Source organism: Megalopta genalis, unplaced genomic scaffold (genome assembly GCF_051020955.1).
Source record: "Megalopta genalis isolate 19385.01 unplaced genomic scaffold, iyMegGena1_principal scaffold0026, whole genome shotgun sequence".
In the NCBI taxonomy this organism is placed as follows: domain Eukaryota; kingdom Metazoa; phylum Arthropoda; class Insecta; order Hymenoptera; family Halictidae; genus Megalopta; species Megalopta genalis.
Genome location: NW_027476096.1, coordinates 1095909 through 1114717, shown reverse-complemented (window position 1 = coordinate 1114717; position 18809 = coordinate 1095909). Strand labels below are relative to the sequence as shown.

At 44.9% G+C, this 18809-nt stretch overlaps 2 protein-coding genes across 2 annotated transcripts in view; one reads left to right on the top strand and one right to left on the bottom strand.

Annotated features, from left to right (window-relative positions):
* The window catches only part of LOC143260958 (cytochrome P450 6A1-like), a 338865-nt gene that overhangs the window by 76348 nt on the left and 243708 nt on the right, over positions 1-18809 (top strand). The window lies entirely within an intron of this gene.
* Positions 7117-10663, bottom strand: LOC143260962 (uncharacterized). Its single transcript, XM_076527600.1, has 4 exons — positions 10366-10663; positions 10209-10286; positions 9981-10113; positions 7117-7451 (listed from the first exon to the last, which is right to left on the bottom strand). The coding sequence occupies exons 1-4, from the start codon at positions 10642-10644 to the stop codon at positions 7117-7119; spliced, it is 825 nt and encodes a 274-aa protein (XP_076383715.1). The 5' UTR covers positions 10645-10663.

The window sequence follows — 18809 nt, the reverse complement described above, 5'->3', positions numbered from 1 at the left end:
TAAAATATACAGACGAAGGATATGTACAACAAAATGACGAAATGTGCTGAGGTATTACCGAAAGCGACTATCAAGCGATCGTTGTTTAGCTACTAAGCCGTATCTATAATTGCAAGCGCGATAGAATAGAACTAAGACAGGCTGCAAGAGCCGATAAATTACAAGCGTAATACAAGCGAATTCACTTGAAAGGAGAGGTAGAAAAACAGACGCCGTGCTGGAGTTTTTGTCCACAGACCCATGTTATGCCCGCAGCGATGCTCGATCTTAAATCTAATTTTCATGCTAGACAATATTCATCCTGCAACCTTCTAACGGTAGCAGCTGCGTTTCCTTCGAACTGCCCGAATACCTAAAATATTTGGTACTGCTCTCACCGTGAATGCACATTCGAAAACGTCATGACCTATTCTGTACCACTGTTGAACGCTTTCTCGCTTTCCTTCCCACGTCCGCTACGTTTGAAAAACAGATGAACGTTGTTGCATCGTCTTCGGCCATGACACAGATCGACGTTCTTCTGTTTTTTAAATGTAGCCAATCTTCTGCAGTTCGTCCCAAGCATTTATATGGATATACAGTTATTGCAGCCGTACTGTGCGTTATAACAATATTGTCAGTCATTGTACAGTCAGTTGTTTACGGAGCAGTTTCGTTCAATTCGTCGTTCAAAACGAAAGCCGGTTTCAACCTGTCTATTGAAACCCTGACTTTCCTGTCATTAACGAAAATAACGAACCTTTTTCTCTTCGTGTTTAATTACCCGAAATGGCCGATTGTAAGGTGGTTGCAGTAGATTTTTTTACCGCGTCGTGCCGTAAAAATACAAAATTGAACGAGGAAAGCTCCCTAAACACAAATGGTTTACATGTCCCGCGACTTTAACTGCCGGAAACGTTGCTGCAGCCGGTTCCCGAAATCCGTTTGCGAATTCGTAGCGCTCGCGACAACAAATTCTCCTTGTAAACGAATGTTTGAACCATAAACCATTGCCGTCGAAGATGCTTCCAAGTCCTCTTTAAGGGCTGTGCGGATGCCGAGTGAAACAATTTGTAATATATCAACCCAATCACCCGTCTCGTGACATTAAATCGCAGTTTTTACTTCTCATAGTAATCTGTCTACCATTCCATTGGCCTTCGGATGACGAGAGGTCGTACGAAGATGAGACGCGCCGATTATAAGTGAGAATTGGTTAAATAACCGTGACTTTGCGTCCTTGATCAGTGATTTTTCTGAAGAGAAGGCCAAAACGAGATATCCACGTATTCTCGTAAGCTCTCGTAAACGTTTTCGCACCGATCTCCGTGATTGGTATTGCTTTCGGCCAGGGAGAAAACCGGTCGATACATGTGAAATAATACCTACATCCATGGACATAAGCACTAGTCACACTATGTCTATATGGTGTCACGCCGCGTACGCCCCCTTGGCTCGTTTTACGGGGCCCGAGAAATGCACGACTCCGGGTTTTATGTACGCGAAGGATCGGGTCGCATGCGGTTGCGCGCGAGAGGTCCACTCAGGATAAAAGTCGAATCTCCTAGAGACAAACCGAGGTTGATAAGTTAACAATTTAAAGGCTGTGCGAATGCCGAGTAGAACAATTGGTAATAAATGAAACCAAGTACACCCGTCCCGTGACATCTTCATACAACCTTTCGTCATCCTAAAGCCAATGGAATTGTAGAAAGATTACTATGACAAGTAGTCATAAGCTATTTCCGCTGAAGAAGCTTCCAAGTCCTCCTTAAGGACTGTGCGAATGTCGAGTAGAACAATTGGTGATATATCAACCCAATTTCCCGTCTCGTGACATTAGATCGTAGTTTTTACTTGTCATAGTAATCTTTCTACCATTTCCATTTCCACCTTAAGGATGACGAGAGGTCGTACGAAGATGAGACGCACAGATTATAAGCGAGAATTCGTTAAATAATCGCGACTTTGGTATCCTTGTCAGGTTTTTCCAAAGCGAAGGTCAAATCGAGATATCCACTGCGATGCCGCCCCGATCCCCGCAATTCCCCAGACGCGGGCAGGGACGACTCCGGGATTTTAACCCTTTCCCTTACGACCGAATGTCCAACTGTGCGGGCTAAAAGCGACACCGAGGTCAATGGCGCGCACGGTCGTAAACAGCTTGGTTCAGCGTTCGAAAATGTACAAATCGCAAACTTCCTATGATTTGTATATACACGTGCGCGATACAATTAACTTTGCAGGATGTTTGATAAATAATTACGATTAGTTGATTATTAAACAAAAAAAGATTTATTGTTGCAAATTAATAATAACATATTTATTTTAATACAAAAAGTTAATAATCTTCGATGGTATGGTATCTCTCAAAACATGTTGGTACATGTAATGCAACTTTGCACTTTTTGCATTCCCACGTTGTCTCACTGCGTTGTTTATGCTTTTTGCAAACTATGACTCCAATGTTGAGCCTGTAATCTTTGTGGTAAATCTACATTTGTCAACCGTCCTTTACGGTTGTAGTTCGGTAATGTTGTATTTTTCAATAATAATTCGGCTATTTCAAGCCTATATTCTGCGTATCCCTGTCTTTTTTCAATATTTATTTTGTTATGTAAAGGGTAAAAGTTAAATAAAGCCATGTCATACAGGTAGAAGAACATTTTGCGATACCCTTTCATACACTTTCTCATCACAGGGAAGCACGCTAACATTTGATCTTGTCGATCAACTCCTATCATCCCTTTGTTATATTCGACGACACACTTTGGTTTCCAATTTGCACATGCAGGAGAAACCTCATAAGGTTTGGTACAGTCTTTAGAGAAGTGAGCTCTAGCACATTTCACACGGGCCGGGCTGAGATTACAGTTGGCAGCCGAGTGGCTAAAGGTCTGACATCTGTAACACTGAGTACGTCTGGTACAAGACATATGGACCGTTTATTTTGAAAGTGGTGTAAGTCCTTTTTTTTTGAAAAAAAATGAGATATGACGTAATTTATGCTTAATTTAGTGTAAACTTTTAGTTAGTATTTAATATCTTAAATTCCAATGCTTTGTTCAATTTTGAATTGGCCAGTAAAAGAAATTGCGTGTAACCATTGATTATGAAAGTGGTATAAGTCCAATTTCCATATATTAATTTAATTAATATATAAATATTAATTTCGTCGTTTTTCTCGTAGAATTATGGTGCTTATGACCATGTCGGTCTTGTCTACGGCACCCATCAATTTATTGTATTGAACTACACAAGATGTGGTTTCTGTACGATATTTTGTGTACTGTACCGTTTTTTTACATCCACAAATTCTGAATGATGTCGTGTAGAAATCATCCACACTTCTTTTTTGTCTTGCCATTTTATGGCTAACATATTTCTTGCCGAGCGAAAGCACGCTTCACCTTTTTTCAATTTTTCGTTCATTTTTGGCATTCCTTTCCTTCTCTTTTTGACAGTGCCACACGCATTTGTATGATTTCTATGCAAGATATCAAATAATGCGGGACTTGTATACCAGTTGTCCACGTAAAGGGTGTGGCCTTTACCCAGATATGGCTCTAGGAGGGACATTATAGTGGTATTACCCCCGGTATAAACAATAAAATCTTGGATGTAACCTATCTTGCAGTCGCACAGGATAAACGGTTTTATGCCGAATCTATTTCTTTTCGATGGGATAAACTGTTTGAAAGACAGTCTGCCTTTGTACAGTAGCAGACTTTCATCGATACATAGGTTAGGATAAGGATAGAAGACGTTCGAAAATGCTGCTCGTAACTGATCAATGATTTTTTGGATTTTACCTAATCGATCGGAACTGGATACTTGATTATCACTAAAGTGTAACATTCGTAGAAGTAAGAAGTACCGGTCTCTGCTCATTATATCGCTAAAAATATCGCTTCTCAATAATTTATTTCTGCTCCAGTGTTCTGCCAATGATAGCCTTTTGTTGCGGGTCATCAAAAAACATATTGCGATCAAACAGTATAGTTCACTTAGATCTGTACCAGTTAATATTTCATTGTTGTTTTCCTTTTGTTGCCAATAGCTGTTCGTTTTTTCAACAATGTACTCCATTAATTCTTCGCTTACAAATAATTGGAAATAGTCTATAATTTTCCACCATATTCTTATCCCTGTTTGTATTCCGGAATTCCGTGGATTGGAATAGTGAACTTTGGGTTTGAATTTTTCTGTTGTCCATACTATATTTGATACGGCCGCGCACTTTCTACGCAATTCTCTTCGATTTCCTCAGACTCTGAGGTACTTAATACATTCAGACGTCTTTTTTTGCGAGGAACTATTTCTGATTCGCTTTCATTGCAATCATCCAAATCAATTCTTAATCTAGCCAAGTTGTACGCCATATGGAATTCTCTTGATGCCATTTTGTGAAGGGCAAAATCTCTAAATACTTTATTTAAATGATAGCAACTTATAATACTTATAAGAAATGAGGATATTTTTTGACAACAGGTGGACGTACCAATACAAAACTTCGGTGAAATTCTTTATCCTAAAGTTAGTACTACGGACTGTCGTTTGTTTGTTTCGCCAAAAGATTCACGCAATAGTCACAAGAGGCGGTGCAGTCCAAAAATTAGGTCGCGATTTTACCAGCATGTCGGATATATCCGGCGTTCGTCACCAGAGGGCGATCATGTGGATGTCGTGTGGGGAACGGCCGCATGATCCCGACGACTTTGATCGACGCCTTTCCAAAGCTCCGATCCTGGCCGTCAATTCGCCCATCTGGATGACCAGGCGGGGTCCAGCCTTTCCTCCACCGCCGTTGGCCTCGGCGCAGGTTCCGCGGCGGTAGAGTGGCCCCCAGGCGCCGGTGCAAGGGCTGCTGCAACGGGAGGTCCTCCAAGCGCCAGTGCACGGGCTACTGAAATGTAAGGGCCCTCAGGGCCGGCGTACTCGTACAAGCGATCGGCAGTCGCCGCGAGCTTATCGAGGTCGGAGACCCCCGTGGCAGCTAGGATCGCGCGGTGAGCCGGTTGGATGAGTTCCATGAATAGGATCGTTATTACACCGTCGTCGCACGCACCGTTGTTCAAGTTCTTTAACCTCGCAAGGGTAAGTGAGGGTCTACCGTCTGTAAGCACTTGACCCTTTCGCAAGCGGCGTAGGTTAGCCTCAGGGGACTGGCCATACAACGCTATTATACGTTCCTTAATGAGTGTATATAAATTAGATGGGCGCGGCACCTTCAAGCATAAGTCTCTCACCGTGGCCGCGATTTCGTAGTCGAGGTCCCTCACGACATTGTCCGCCATGGTAGATTCTGCGGTAATATGGCACGCACGGAATGTGGACTCGACGATTGAGAACCACAAGGTCGGGCCCTCACGATAAAACGCGGGGATTTTGGGAGCGCGGTAGCTCTCGATTTTGTCCAATAACGTGGCGCCCGCGTCCTCGTCGGTTGCCATGCTGTCCTTCTCGCACACGTACACCAAGATGGCCGACGCGCACGCACACCAGCCGCGTTATAACAAGATGGCCGCCGCACCGCGCAAAAATGCTAACTCACGGCAAGATGGCCGCCGCACAACGCAAAAGTGCTGAGTCACGGCACTAAATTCGACACGCGTGTTTCTGGGGTTTAGGTGAATTCCGAGAGCTTCAGACGGTAAAATTACTGGCGATACCTCGCCGAATATGCACCGGTGGCGTAGATGCCGTCCGCAACTGCGTATTACCCGATCTTCCGGACCCCAGGAAATTCTGCGGTTTTTGGCCTGTATGATTACGGGCGGACCGGTGTCGAGAAGGCGCCGGTGACGGTGGCTTCGCGCTTTACCTCGGCAGGGAGCAGGCCGTCACGGAATTGTGCTGGGAACCTCTGGAGCCAGCGTCGTCTTCCACGTGGTCGAAGCCACAGGTGGTTTTCCGGCTGGAAATCGTTGAAAAGGCGCCGGTGACGATGGCTTCACGCAGTCCCTTCCAATTGCACAATTGGCCGGCGGCAGTAGGCTTCTATTTCGTTCGCATTGATGCACACAAGAAACGCGTTCTTAATCGAACGTCGGGGTCACCAATGTGGGGTTCGGTGTGAAATTAAATACTCCAGGTTCCCTACTATACGTGTGCACACTTCGGCGCAGTCGGTGGCAAGAGCGTTCTTCGAGACGTGGGTGTCGCGCTACGGGGCTCCCAAGGTCATTACTACGGACCAAGGAGCCCAGTTCGAGTCGCGACTGTTCTCAGCCCTGCTGACGCTGATCGGGTGTGACCGAGTCCGGACCTCTCCCTACCATCCGACATCCAATGGACTAATAGAGCGGTGGCATCGAGCTTTGAAAGCATCGATAATGTGCCACGCGACTAAGGACTGGACACGTGTTCTACCATCGGTTCTGTTAGGACTGCGCTCGCACGTCCGAACCGATGTTGGAGCCTCTCCGGCCGAATTCTTGTTCGGGACCACTTTACGACTTCCCGGGGAATTCTTCCTCTCGGGCGATTACAAGCCCGATCCGAATATCTTCCTCGAGGAATTCAAGAAGTACATGCGACGAGTGCGCCCCATTCCCGTCGTTCACAAAAGTCTTAAACGATCATTCGTATTCAAAGAACTAAGTTCGTGCTCGCACGTGTTCCTGCGGCACATTGCCAAAAGGTCGTTGGAACCGCCCTATTCGGGACCACATAAGGTGGTCAAACGCAACTCCGAGAGAGTTTATCAAATCGACGTGAATGGGACGGTGCGCACCGTTTCCACGGAACTTCTTAACCGTTTGAGTGCCACGGAGCGATTTTGCGCTTCTCATCTGTCTCTCGAACAGTGCCAACGCTCTAGGCTGCGAAACCGATAACCGCGACACGCTCGGTTTTTGTCGATGCGCGACTTTACGGTTACCACTCCATTTTAGGTAAAAGTAATGAATGATACTAGTAAAAGAACGAATTTTAATTTCAGTTATACTATATAATATATAATATATAATTAAAATGCACAAATATGCTTGTCAAAGCATAATGCATGCAAACCTTTTTTACATTCTACACAGATTAGTCTAGACCTTTTTCTAGTACTGTTTTTTGTACTGCAAACTACGCAACGCCTCAAGTTGCGTCCTGGTAGTTTTTCTAGTCCGTATACCTTTTTCCCCCTTATGTTTTTAATTCATTTTCCCTGGTTCCTAACCATTCATGTTCTATTTCCGAAATAATATTCGATATATATTGAAGTCGTGACATTGCTTCTCTTCCCACAGTTTCCTTGTACAACAAATACGAATTTAATACCATTCTTGTAAATATATTGAAGGTCACTTTTTTCCAATACTTCACTGTACGACGTTCGTCCAGATAGGTATATAACATTTTGTCCGATTCGTCTACACCACCCATATAATTATTATATGAATTGATAATCTGTGGTTTTGTTTTTTGTCTTTCTCTTCCATAGCGATTTTGAATTAATGTTACATTCGCTGCCAATGCCTCTGTAGAAATTAACAAAACGGGGTTCTTTGAACTCTTTTTTTCACGATGTGCACATAGAAGTACCTCGGCATTGCGAAAATATTTCGTTTCTCCAACTTTTAATTCCTTAGCTTCCTTGGGGATATCTTTCCTATTTCTCCTGATTATTCCCGTTATATAAGTATTTTTTGAATGGAAAAATTTGGCTAACGCAGTGCTTGTAAAATAATTGTCAACATATACGTGATATCCTTTATCTAAACAATCAGCATCTTGCAATAATTTTGTTACAACGTCATAACCAAGCCCATTTTGCGAATTCTTTGATTATGCACCTTTATAACAATAAAATGCTACACAATATTTTGATATTACATCACATAACATCCAAAACTTAATACCCCATTTATGATGCTTCTTGTTGGGTAAATATTGTGTAATACTGGAGTGACAGAGTGTACCCACTAAAGACTCATCGATAGATAACATTTTGTGTGGAGTGTAGTATGTTTGAAAGATCCGATTGGCGTGCTCAACAATCGGATTGAATTTAGCACATGGATCATATTTTTCGTGCCCCGGTGGAAAACATTTTTTATTATCAACGATATGAAAACATCTTAAAATATTTTGAAATCTGTTCCTTGAGAATATCTTCTTAAACCAAGGAATTGCTCTAGAACTTTCAGTCTAATATGAATATATTGTTGGTCTATTTGTTATCCCCTTTTCCAATAGTACGGCTACAAATGCCTTCAGTTCCAGGATAGTGACAGGATACCAATTTATCATTCTAGAGTTATCAGTTCTTGTGGATTTTGATAACATTTCTTCTGCATATTTGTTTGTTTCCTCAACCATCATTGCCCAAAGAGAATTTGTGAAAAAAAGATTAAAATATTCAATCGGTTTGGCTCTATTAGATAAACGGCATCGCGGTCCCGACATTTCAATGAATTGCCTTGGTCAATATATTCATTTCCCGTAACCATGATATATTTTGAAATGTCTCCAGTATTAGAAATATTATTGTCAGAAACAGAATCGTCGATAACATTAATCCTTCTTCTTTTAAAAATAACTTCACTATCATCGCTATCGTAATTCGAATCCTCTATTATATTGCTCGTCTTACGTTTAGAAGGCATTTAATTGCTGAAGGGCATCAAATAAAAATATAAAAAAATTATACTGTAGAATACAAAAAAATAGTGAAAATTTTACTGTACATACCTTTTATATATGCAATAAAATATTTAAATTATATTCTTATATTATATGACGTAACCCAGACGCTGATAAATCTGTACTTACGTTCAGAAAGATGGCAGAACATCAATGAATTGAAACAATTACAGCTACTGTATAAATCTGAAAACAGCGCAATAGCGCTTCTTGGCATTCTTGGAGAGGAAATAAGACAATCGCTTTCGCGCCGCTTGGCACTTTTGGACGGGAAAACAGCAAAGACACGTGGCACTCAAACGGTTAAACCGGCGTTCCTTCTCGAGGAGGACATTTATTGCAAATCTGGCCACCGCGTAGGTGGCGCAGATATGTTTCCTCGCCAGATCTGGCATACACAAGAAATTTAGTACCTACCCCCCGACGGAACACCTACGAGGGGTCCGTACGTGGGTAAATCGCCGCCTTCGCTCATCGTTCATTAGGCTGGGTACGGAAGACCCAGTCTTAAGGGAGTGTGCACCTAGGCCGTAACGGATCGTGGCGCTGCAGTTGTGCGAACGGACATTAGACAAACCAAATTAGAAATATTTTCTACCGGCAGGTGGCACACGCATATGTTTCTGTGATCACGGGTATCGGTAAAAATGTAACGGAAGAGAGAAAGCAAGCTAAAAGAGAAGGATAGCGACTAAACATGGTTGCCACATTTCATTCCGCGCCGCAATGTTGCCATGTCGTCAAAACTGTTTCACAAACTGAGTTTCATGAAACTGATTCCTGCTTCATGAGCCCGTTCTGCCGCGCGCTAGGTTACTAGACCAGGGGAAGGTGGCGTGCGGGGCAGTCGTGAGCGGCGCGGCAGTTGCAGCAAGAACGCTCGTCGAATACTGTAAATATCTGAACTATAATAAAGAAATGGACATTTCTACAACCGAAGCCCCCCAGCTTAGACTTTTCTGAATCGAAATATCCAACTCCGGAACTGCTCACTCGAATATTGACACGTCCATCTTACTTGATGCGAACAGTTGTCACGAAGATATTCCGCCGCGCGCTAGGTTACTAGACCAGGGGAAGGTGGCATGCGGGGCAGTCGTGAGCGGCGCGGCAGTTGCAGCAAGAACGCTCGTCGAGTAATCGGGTAGGTGAGTAATAATATATATTAAAATAATAATGGATTTTTTTATAATAATAATAATTTAATGACATGTACTTTATATACTACGTTTATATAAAAACGTAAGGATGAATAATTATAGGACATCAGGAAAAAAGTGATGGCGATGGGGCAATTGGTAAATAAAATGAACACAAATGATGAAAACGATTTTAATAAAATTTAAGTATATATTTACAGTTACCCCCTACCCCCCCTCCTCTGCCTCCTCTGCCTCCTTTTCCTCCTCTTCCTCCTCTTCCTCCTCTCCCTTTCCTTTTTTTCCCCCTCTTCAGGGGGCCATACATCGTTGTCCTGAGTAGCTTCTTCAGCTCTCTCTGAAACATATAAGCATGTATTATTATTATTATTATTAGATATTATACATATTACTATATTATATTATATATAAAAGTATTTTTCATTTACTTACATTCGCCGCTACAAGGTTTGCCAGGTTTGGCCTGGCCACCCCTCTGGCCAGCTGGCCCAATATGTTCCTCCATTGTGACTGTAACATAACAGCAGAATTATAAGTATATATAGTATAAATATACATTCTATTTTGTACACATATTGCATATACTTACAGCCCTCCCTGACTCGTATGCGGCAGCGATTTCCCGCTGCCGCGTCAAAATCGAGTCGAGTGACTCCTCCGAATTCCCTGCGACCGCGGTGGCTGTTGGCGGCGCGGAGGATGTTTCCGCTGCCGCGGTCGCTGTCTCCGTGGCGGAGCTTTCCTCCGCTGCCGCGGTCGCTGTCTCCGTGGCGGAGCTTTCCTCCGCTGCCGCGGTCGCCCTCCCCGTGGCGGAGGTTTCCTCCGTTGCTGTGTCCGTAACTTTATCCATCTCACTTGTAACTTCCATAGTTCTAAAAAAAAAATAATATTATTTAATCAGCGACAAGCAAATATTTCTGTTACACAACCATGGTAACGAAGCCTCTCGCATTCGTAATTGTAGCGAAACAAATGAATCATTCCAAGAATGTAAAAAATCTTATATAATAAACAGATATGTAAACTGCGGACGTCGTGCTCGGAAAAACTCCTTCCTCACCGTTGACCGGTTCATCGGAAGGGAAGATCGTCCCTCGAGGGGGGTAACTCACTTAGCCATTCCGCCGGTGGCTCGGCCCTGAGGGGGGTCGAGCCGCCGGGCGAATGTTTCCAGCGGGGGCCACGGGGAGGCGGAGTTACCAGCATGACGCACGATCTCTAACAGGCTCTCCATTCGAGAGTGTTTGCGGCGGCCGTCGTCGCGACTCGCTGAAGTGCGGCTCGCGAGGACTTTCACCGCTGCTCGCTCCAGGATCACCGCTTGTTTGTGGACGAGGGGTGCCTACGCCTCCTGGAGCGGGCAGGCGGTGTGTGGTGTGTGGCGGGGGGTGGAGGTTTTATGGGTGAGACTGCGGGGGTTGTTGCGAGGGGGGTTGAGGGGGTCTGGCTCTTTTGTCAGTCAGGTTTTTGCCTGGAGTCTTCCACACATAACTCCGTCTGGCTCTGGGGATAGTCTGCGCGGTGCCCGGGTTTGAGCTGGCAGTGGGTTGTCTGCCACTGCGGGTGCGACGGCCGGGGTGGCCTGGGGAGGGGGTGACGGGGGGTCTAGGGTCTATGGTAATGTCATCTCTGAGCTTCATTACTTTTACCGCGAAGCTGGCAAAGTGCGGAAAGTTTTCCTTGCTGACTAGCTCGTGGAGATGACATGGCCAAGTGGTATTATTTACTCGCAGTTTAGATGCGAGCTCTAGTCTATGGTCCTGAATGGTGGGACATTCGAAAATGATGTGTCTGACTGTGTCTGTGGATCCACAGACACATACATCGTCGGATGCGATTCGGAGGGAGTGTAATTTTTTCTTAATGCGCCCATGCCCCGTTAGGAGTTGGGTCACATAGAAATTGAGCGGGATGGATTTGATATCCATTCTTCTATGGGTGCTGTTAAAGAAGTCATGGGTGATTCCATCAGGTCCTGGCCGGGGGCTTTGTTGTTTTTGAGGCGGTTAATTGCGCGCTGCATTTCTTCCACCTCGAAGAAGGGGGCGTTCGGGGTGTCCGGGATTGTATTCGCGTTTTGACGAATTTCCGTGTGGAAAGCTGTGTCCGTCAGGGAGGTGTCATCGGGCATTAATGCGTGGAGGAGGGTCCTACTCCCATGTGGTGGTGTGTCCGTTGTCAGTGGTAATTGTTATCGGGATATCTTCAGCGCGGATTTTACCGGAGATGGATTTATAAGGAATGCCCCAAGGGTTGGCATTTTCTTGTTTCGTGACAAAATTTCTCCAACTTTGGAGTTTCGATTTGCGGATGGCGGCGGTATATTTGTTCCTGAGTTGCCTGTACTGGGCTTTCAGGTTTGCTTTAAGAGCGGGGTTGGACTCGGATTGATATATTTTTTTTTTCGAAGGCGGACCTCGTTTCTGAGGGTTGTCAGCTGCGGGGTCCACCATGGGACGGATCGCGGAAATCTAGTTTTCTTCGGGATCGCGGAGTTGGAGGCTGAAGTTGTGACGTTTTGAATGTCCGCGCTGAGGATTTCAGGGTCGATTTCGTAGGGGTCGTCTGAGAGGGGGAGATATTTTGCTCTGAGAGTTGGGATAATTCTTTCGAATTTTTCCCAGTTAACTCTCTTAGTGTTGAAGCGGGATTGAGAGGGATTGGTTGCGATGGGTTGGGAGGTTTTGATGCTAAAAGTAATTAAGTTGTGGTCGCTGGTAGTACTGTCGGGCTGGACCGACCATGCTGAGATATGGTTGTGGAGGCTGTTAGTGGTGAGGGTGAGATCAATGTTGGATTCGCGGCGGATTCGCGACCAGCATGTGGATGTATCTGGGCAACAAGTGCGTTCTAATTAAATTAATTTTTTGATGGGGCTTGAGCCCCATCTTATCAATGTCACTTGCTGCGCTCAGGATTCCATTAATCTCAGCGCGTTGCAGCCCGCTCCATGGCCCGATTTCAACGCCTAAGTATTTAAATGTATCCCCGGGCCGCGTCATGGGGATATGCTCGTCTCCCATCCGCAGACCCGGGTCGAGCAAGTGCCACGTCTTGCTCTTGCAGACGATCTGGAACGTCATGCATTTATTTGCCCGTACGCTGATGCCAAGTTTATTTAAAAATTCGTACAGTTTGTCAATTTGGCATGTAGCTTGCTTCTTATCTTTTGCAATCAGCACGAGATCGTCTGCGAAGGCGAGAATGGAGATGTTTTGATCTCCCATTTCTCTGCCCTCCGTCGTCTCGTTAATGTTATCCATTATTGGGTCAATAATCGTATTAAACAGCAGTGGCGATAGCGGGTCGCCCTGCTTGACCCCTCTGTTTAACCTTATTCTTATATTCTGGCTTCTTGTCTTAATTTCCGTCCAACAATCTACGTACATAGTCTTTATGTACTTTGCGACTGCTGGCGGGAGACTGCCTTGGAGATGTCGACGACAGTCAGCGGGTTCCAAAATGTGTGGGTCGGTGGTGGCCGGGGAGCGCACTGGATGAAGACTAGACACTTATTATAGCTCTAAAAATCGCAGTAACAAAAACCAAAAAAACTGTAAAGCGTTCTAAATCGACGGGACTAGCTCCCGTCCCACTGCGTCTGTGTAGAAAACAAGGCCCGGGATGGTGATGAACATTGCCAATCTTCGCGTGGCCCTGGAGAGGTGCGCGACACTCACGCGAGCGGTATTGGTGAAAACCGAGGCCACGGTCGAAGGTACGCCGGAGACCGGTAACGTGGTGGCTCCACCCGTGTCGAGGGACTCTCCCGGTCGTAAGGCCGGGAAGGGGAAAACCAGAAAAATAGGCAAATGGGCTAAACCCCTGCCTATTGTACGAGACGGAGACACGCCTCTCGAGAAGCTGCAATCGGCACCCCAGCGTGTTGCCTAGATTGAGGCACTCAACGAGTTAGTCCAGGACCTTATTAAACGGAATAGCTTTGTCGTCCTGAGATCAGGACCTACGACGTCCCGAAGAAGATGGGCAAGGAAGAAATTGCTGCCTGCTTATGGAGGCAAAATCTCTGCGAAGCAACTCAGAAGGAAGTGCCCTCGGGGATCCGAGTCAGCCAACTGGGTTGTGGCCGTCAGCCCGCAGATCCGTCTGCGGTTGAAACAGAGAGGAGGCCGGGTGCACCTCGGTTGGCGCTCTTACCGAGTGCAGGACTACATCCAGCTGACTCGGTGCTATCGGTGCCAACGCTTTGGGCACATCTCAAAGCGTTGCAAATTCAAGGAAGATGTGTGCGGTCACTGCTCTGGAAAAGGGCATTCTACTCTCTCTGTAGTAGGAAGAGCAAACCTTCTTGACAAGTAGCGGCGTGTTGCCTATTTTTGTTCGAAGTATCGGTGGCGTATCGCTTTTTTCGATACACCGCACAAAAATTGCATCAAAAAAGCCGGTCGGCATGGCACACTGACCGGCCAGACTACGCACTCCTCTTCACCACCATGCACAAGAGACAACTTGACATGACTGATCCAATTCACACAGAGGCAGCTCTTAGTTTCCCCCGAAGGGTACTCGCAGCGGGAACCACCGAGGAGGTGACTGCTTGCTAACTATGACCCAAGGGTGGCTCATCGTCGGATTCTAGGATGTTTCCATCCCAACACCTCAAGCGACCGCACTTCCCTTGATCGCACCTCAAGCAGTCCAACTGAGGGTTGTCGTGCTAGTAGGCTTGTCTTCGTCCCAGCCGAGCCCGCTGAAGAGAGTCATAGTTACTCCCGCCAAAAATTTTATGTCCGACGCATCAAAAACGCATTTAAAGGTACAATATTTCCGGTTTGAGTATAATATCTTTTTCCCGAATTTCGTTTAATTTTTCGCATTTTTCTGATGCATGTTTCAGCAATCTTTTTTCCATTGTTAACTGTATCTCCATCCCTTGACCACGAATATTGTTGTATAATTCTCTTTCTTTTTCGATTTTCCTTGAAATCATTAGTTACTAATTTTTCTTCACTATCTGAACTAAATGGTCTTGTCGTTTTGTTCTTCTCTCTCTCCCCCCATGGGTGAAATAATATCTAAAATTATTTTATATTTAATACAGTGCCCCAAAGAATTAAGTTAATATCAAACATGTTCTCGCGCTATTTGATTATATAAGTTGCGCAAGAACGTGGTGCAAATATCTCTCAAAATCAAGAACATTAACTCAAATCAATGATTCATCCGATTTTAACGAAAAGTTCAGCAATGTCATAATCACTGTCTTTACAAAGTACAATATTCACTTTATTAAAAAGACTGAAAGCCAGGCTCTCACTCGTATACTTCTTTCCATTTTTTGGAGCTTTCTTTCCCTTTAGTATTCGAACGATATTTTTATTCTGGAGGAATACTGAGATTCTGAGATCAGATCTCGTTCTTCATTCTGAGTGATATTTATACAAGTTAAACCAAATTCTTTATCAAACCGCAATATTTACATTCACCTACTCTCACGCATCCTGATTATCAAACTCGTTCACACGTCACTCATAATACTTCATCTGTACCGTAATCAATCACGCTCTATGGTTCTTGTAAAACCAACTCCACAGCCTCGTCAGTCCATAGCACTTTTGGTTGGAAAAGATTGATATATATACAGGGTGTCTCACAATTACTTTTGTTATGGCCAAGTGGCCAGGATTTATGGCAGGGGCCATGTGCTTGGGTACCCGGACGGTATGGGTCTGTCCTTGGCCGTTCCCGGGCACATGCGGCCCCGTCATAACGTCTCCTGGTCCTTGATTACGGTCCAGTCAATTACGGTTGGGTCTGGCACCGTTTGGGCACGTAGGCCCATCAGCGCGGGATGTCTAGCAGGAGTTATTTTGCCATTCTCCCTACTAACTCCCGGCCCACCGTTTTGGGGCAGTCTCACTGGATCTGGGATTGCAGTGATTGGACCGTAATTCCTTGCCGCCCACCCTAGGTCAAGAAGGGTGGGGAGGACCGAGGTGATATTAGGGATGACCCCGGTCCTCTAGTTGAGAGACAAGACAAACATAGTCAAGAGAAGAACCTCGTCAGAGACACGGTTCGGAACACAGGAGACATTCGTGAGACCACAAGGGACTCACTGGACACGAGAGCATAAGGGACTCACAAGACACAGAAAAAACCTTATTATTCGGACGGCACACCACGTGCGAATTTCTACAAAGCTCGAAGCTCACAAGGAGCATCAACGAACAGTAACAATATTATCAATAAGAAACTCACTCATTTAGTTGAGGATGCATTTGCTGGCTGTGGGATTGTGGTTCACGATGTCGAAGGGCACTGACCTCGTACAACACAGCTGATTCAAGGTCGATGACCGCAACATTCGAGAGATACTGTCGAAGAAACCTCTGGTATGGATATTTATGAAATTCACTTGCACTGCACGGTCACCAAACACTGACCACTTAATGAATCATTGATAATCCGGAAACATAACGAAATATCACTGAGACTAGTTCGCGGATAATCGTTTATGCGACTCGTTCGTTCGGGAGTCGACGTTTCACTGCTGAAAAATCCAAGCCTAGACCATGGGTGGGCCCTTGTTGTTCGTCGTTCGGCCGTCGATCTTCCAAACACCGTGAGGTATCCTATATATTTTATGGAATCGTTCAATCCCTCGTTAAAAATTGGTGGCCTTGAAAAGGGCCGATTAAAGTCAGCGGTAATGTTGCTCGAAGTGTCTTCCTCCAACCTCGTTACACCATTCGGCACGGCTTACAACTTGTCGCTGGACTTTTTCCAATGTATTAGGGGTTATCATTGCAACAGCTGCGTGCATCCTCATGACAATGTCATCGACACTATTTACCGCTTCTTTGTACACCGCATCCTAGAAGTAGACAAAATTAATCTAAAGAAACAGTAAAAAAATGCAATAATAATTTGAAAATATTCATTTCTAAAATTACCTTTAGGTATCCCTAGAAATAAAAATCCAACGGATTCAAATCAGGTGACCGTGGAGGCCACGGCACATATCCGCCACGGCCGATCCACCTGTCTCAAAAGGTTTCGTCTAGATGGGCGCGAACATCTGTGGCGAAATGGGCCGGAGAACCGTCCATTTGATAAAACATGTTCTGCCGGAACTCCAAAAGAATGTCTTCCAAAAACTCTGGCCGAACATGTTTTAAAAAAATTTTATACGCTGGACCGTCCAACCTATTAGGAAGGATGTACGGCCCAACGATAAAATTGCCACAAATTCCGGCCCATACATTTACCGTGAAGCGAACCTGCGCATGGTGTGACCGAAGCACATGCGGATTCTCGTCGCTCCACAGATGCAAATTATGGGCATTGAAACACCCTTCTCTTGTGAAGAGTGCTTCATCTGTCCATAAAATGTATTTGAAGAACGATGGATTTCGCGCTACTTCTCCCAGCAGCCACCTTGAATATTGAATCCATTGATCAAAGTCGGTATCCAGTAATTCCTGCACCCGCACGAACTTGTATGGGTGCAGAGAATTGTCCTGCAGGATACGGTGTACGGTACTACGGCTGACACTAGAAAAAAAATACATACAAATACATAAACATTTACAGATCAAGAACATTTTTTTTACATAATTAAAAATCATGGTTACTTTAACCACTTGCGGTGCAAAGAAATTCTCGGTTGCGCGTGCCAGAACAATCGAGCGGGAATCACTTCGCGACGCGTTCAGCGGGTGGGTTCCAGAAGAGAATATAAAGAGGCAGAAGGATAAAATGTATCAACACTAAATTTATTTATTAATAATCTTGCAGGGTGTGATACTTTTCAAAACAACTTGGAATGTGTAACGCTACAAGACATGTTTTACACTCCCATGTAGTTTCACTCCGTTTTTTATGTTTAGCGCATACTACGCACCTCCGTTGTGGATTTTTTTTTGGCGTTTGTAGGTGGTATATTTCTTGGGAAATGTCCCCATTGCTTCGGAGCATTTCCAGCAGACATCCTTCCACGTCTTTGGTAATCAGGAAGACATACTGTTTCTAAAATCTGTTCGGCTACATCGATTCGAAACTTCGAAAAAGAATACTTTTTACATTTTGGTATTTCCATTTTTTTGCAATATAAAATATATGAATTGAGCAGTGCCATATCTGCTATGTAAAAAAATATTTTTTTATAAGTTTTAACGTATTTTCTCATTAATTTAAAAGATGATAAATAACTATCTTGCAGATCCACTCCACCCATACCCTCATTGTATTCCAAAACGATGTTAGGCTTTGTTGTAAGGCTATTATTATTTTTCCACCTCTTTTTTTCCACTTCGACCATCTCAATTTTTGTATGTTTCGTGGACATTACATATATGTCTTTTTTTGTCTTTCCATTTTGCAACCAAAATTCCATTACAGGAGCGTGATATCACGTCAGAACGTTTTAGTTTTGCAGCTACGAGTTCTTTAGGCTTTGGCGGCGGTTCGAGTGTGTCATGGAAAAGGAAAGGGGAGACGTTTCGTCCGGGGCCCGCTAGAGGACTCATCGGTAAGGCTATCCTAGCGGGCCCTTGCCTTAGACGTAAGGGTAGGTGTATATATACGGAGGTGCAGGTTGGCTTCAGTCGAGACTGTTGCCGACGAAGCTCCACCGCATCAACACCGAGGTGTTGCCTGCTACCGCGGTCGGGGCTGAGACATACCAAGACATCTAGTGTGAATCCAGTCACCGCGAGGGTGACGCGGATATGTTACCTCGCCCTTACGGGCATACACAGCTTAGCGGCCATCTACCCCCAGTCCAACCACTGTCAAGGAGAGGGGCCAAGGAAAAATCCGCACGTGCCATTGAGCCGTTTGCAATGGACGAGTTCTTTAGCCGCTAGCGAAATTCTGGTTTTACCCTCCTTTCGCTAGCGCCCACGGGGAACCACGGGGAGGCGAACTCGTGACGCGACACCTCGCGTCCACTAAGCGAAGACCTAGGAGGAAGGATGGGAGTTGGGAGGGATGGGTAGGGGTTTGGGGTTGTTGTTGATGGGGACGTGAGTCGTCCCCTTCCGGGTCTTGGGGAGTACAGGTGTCCGG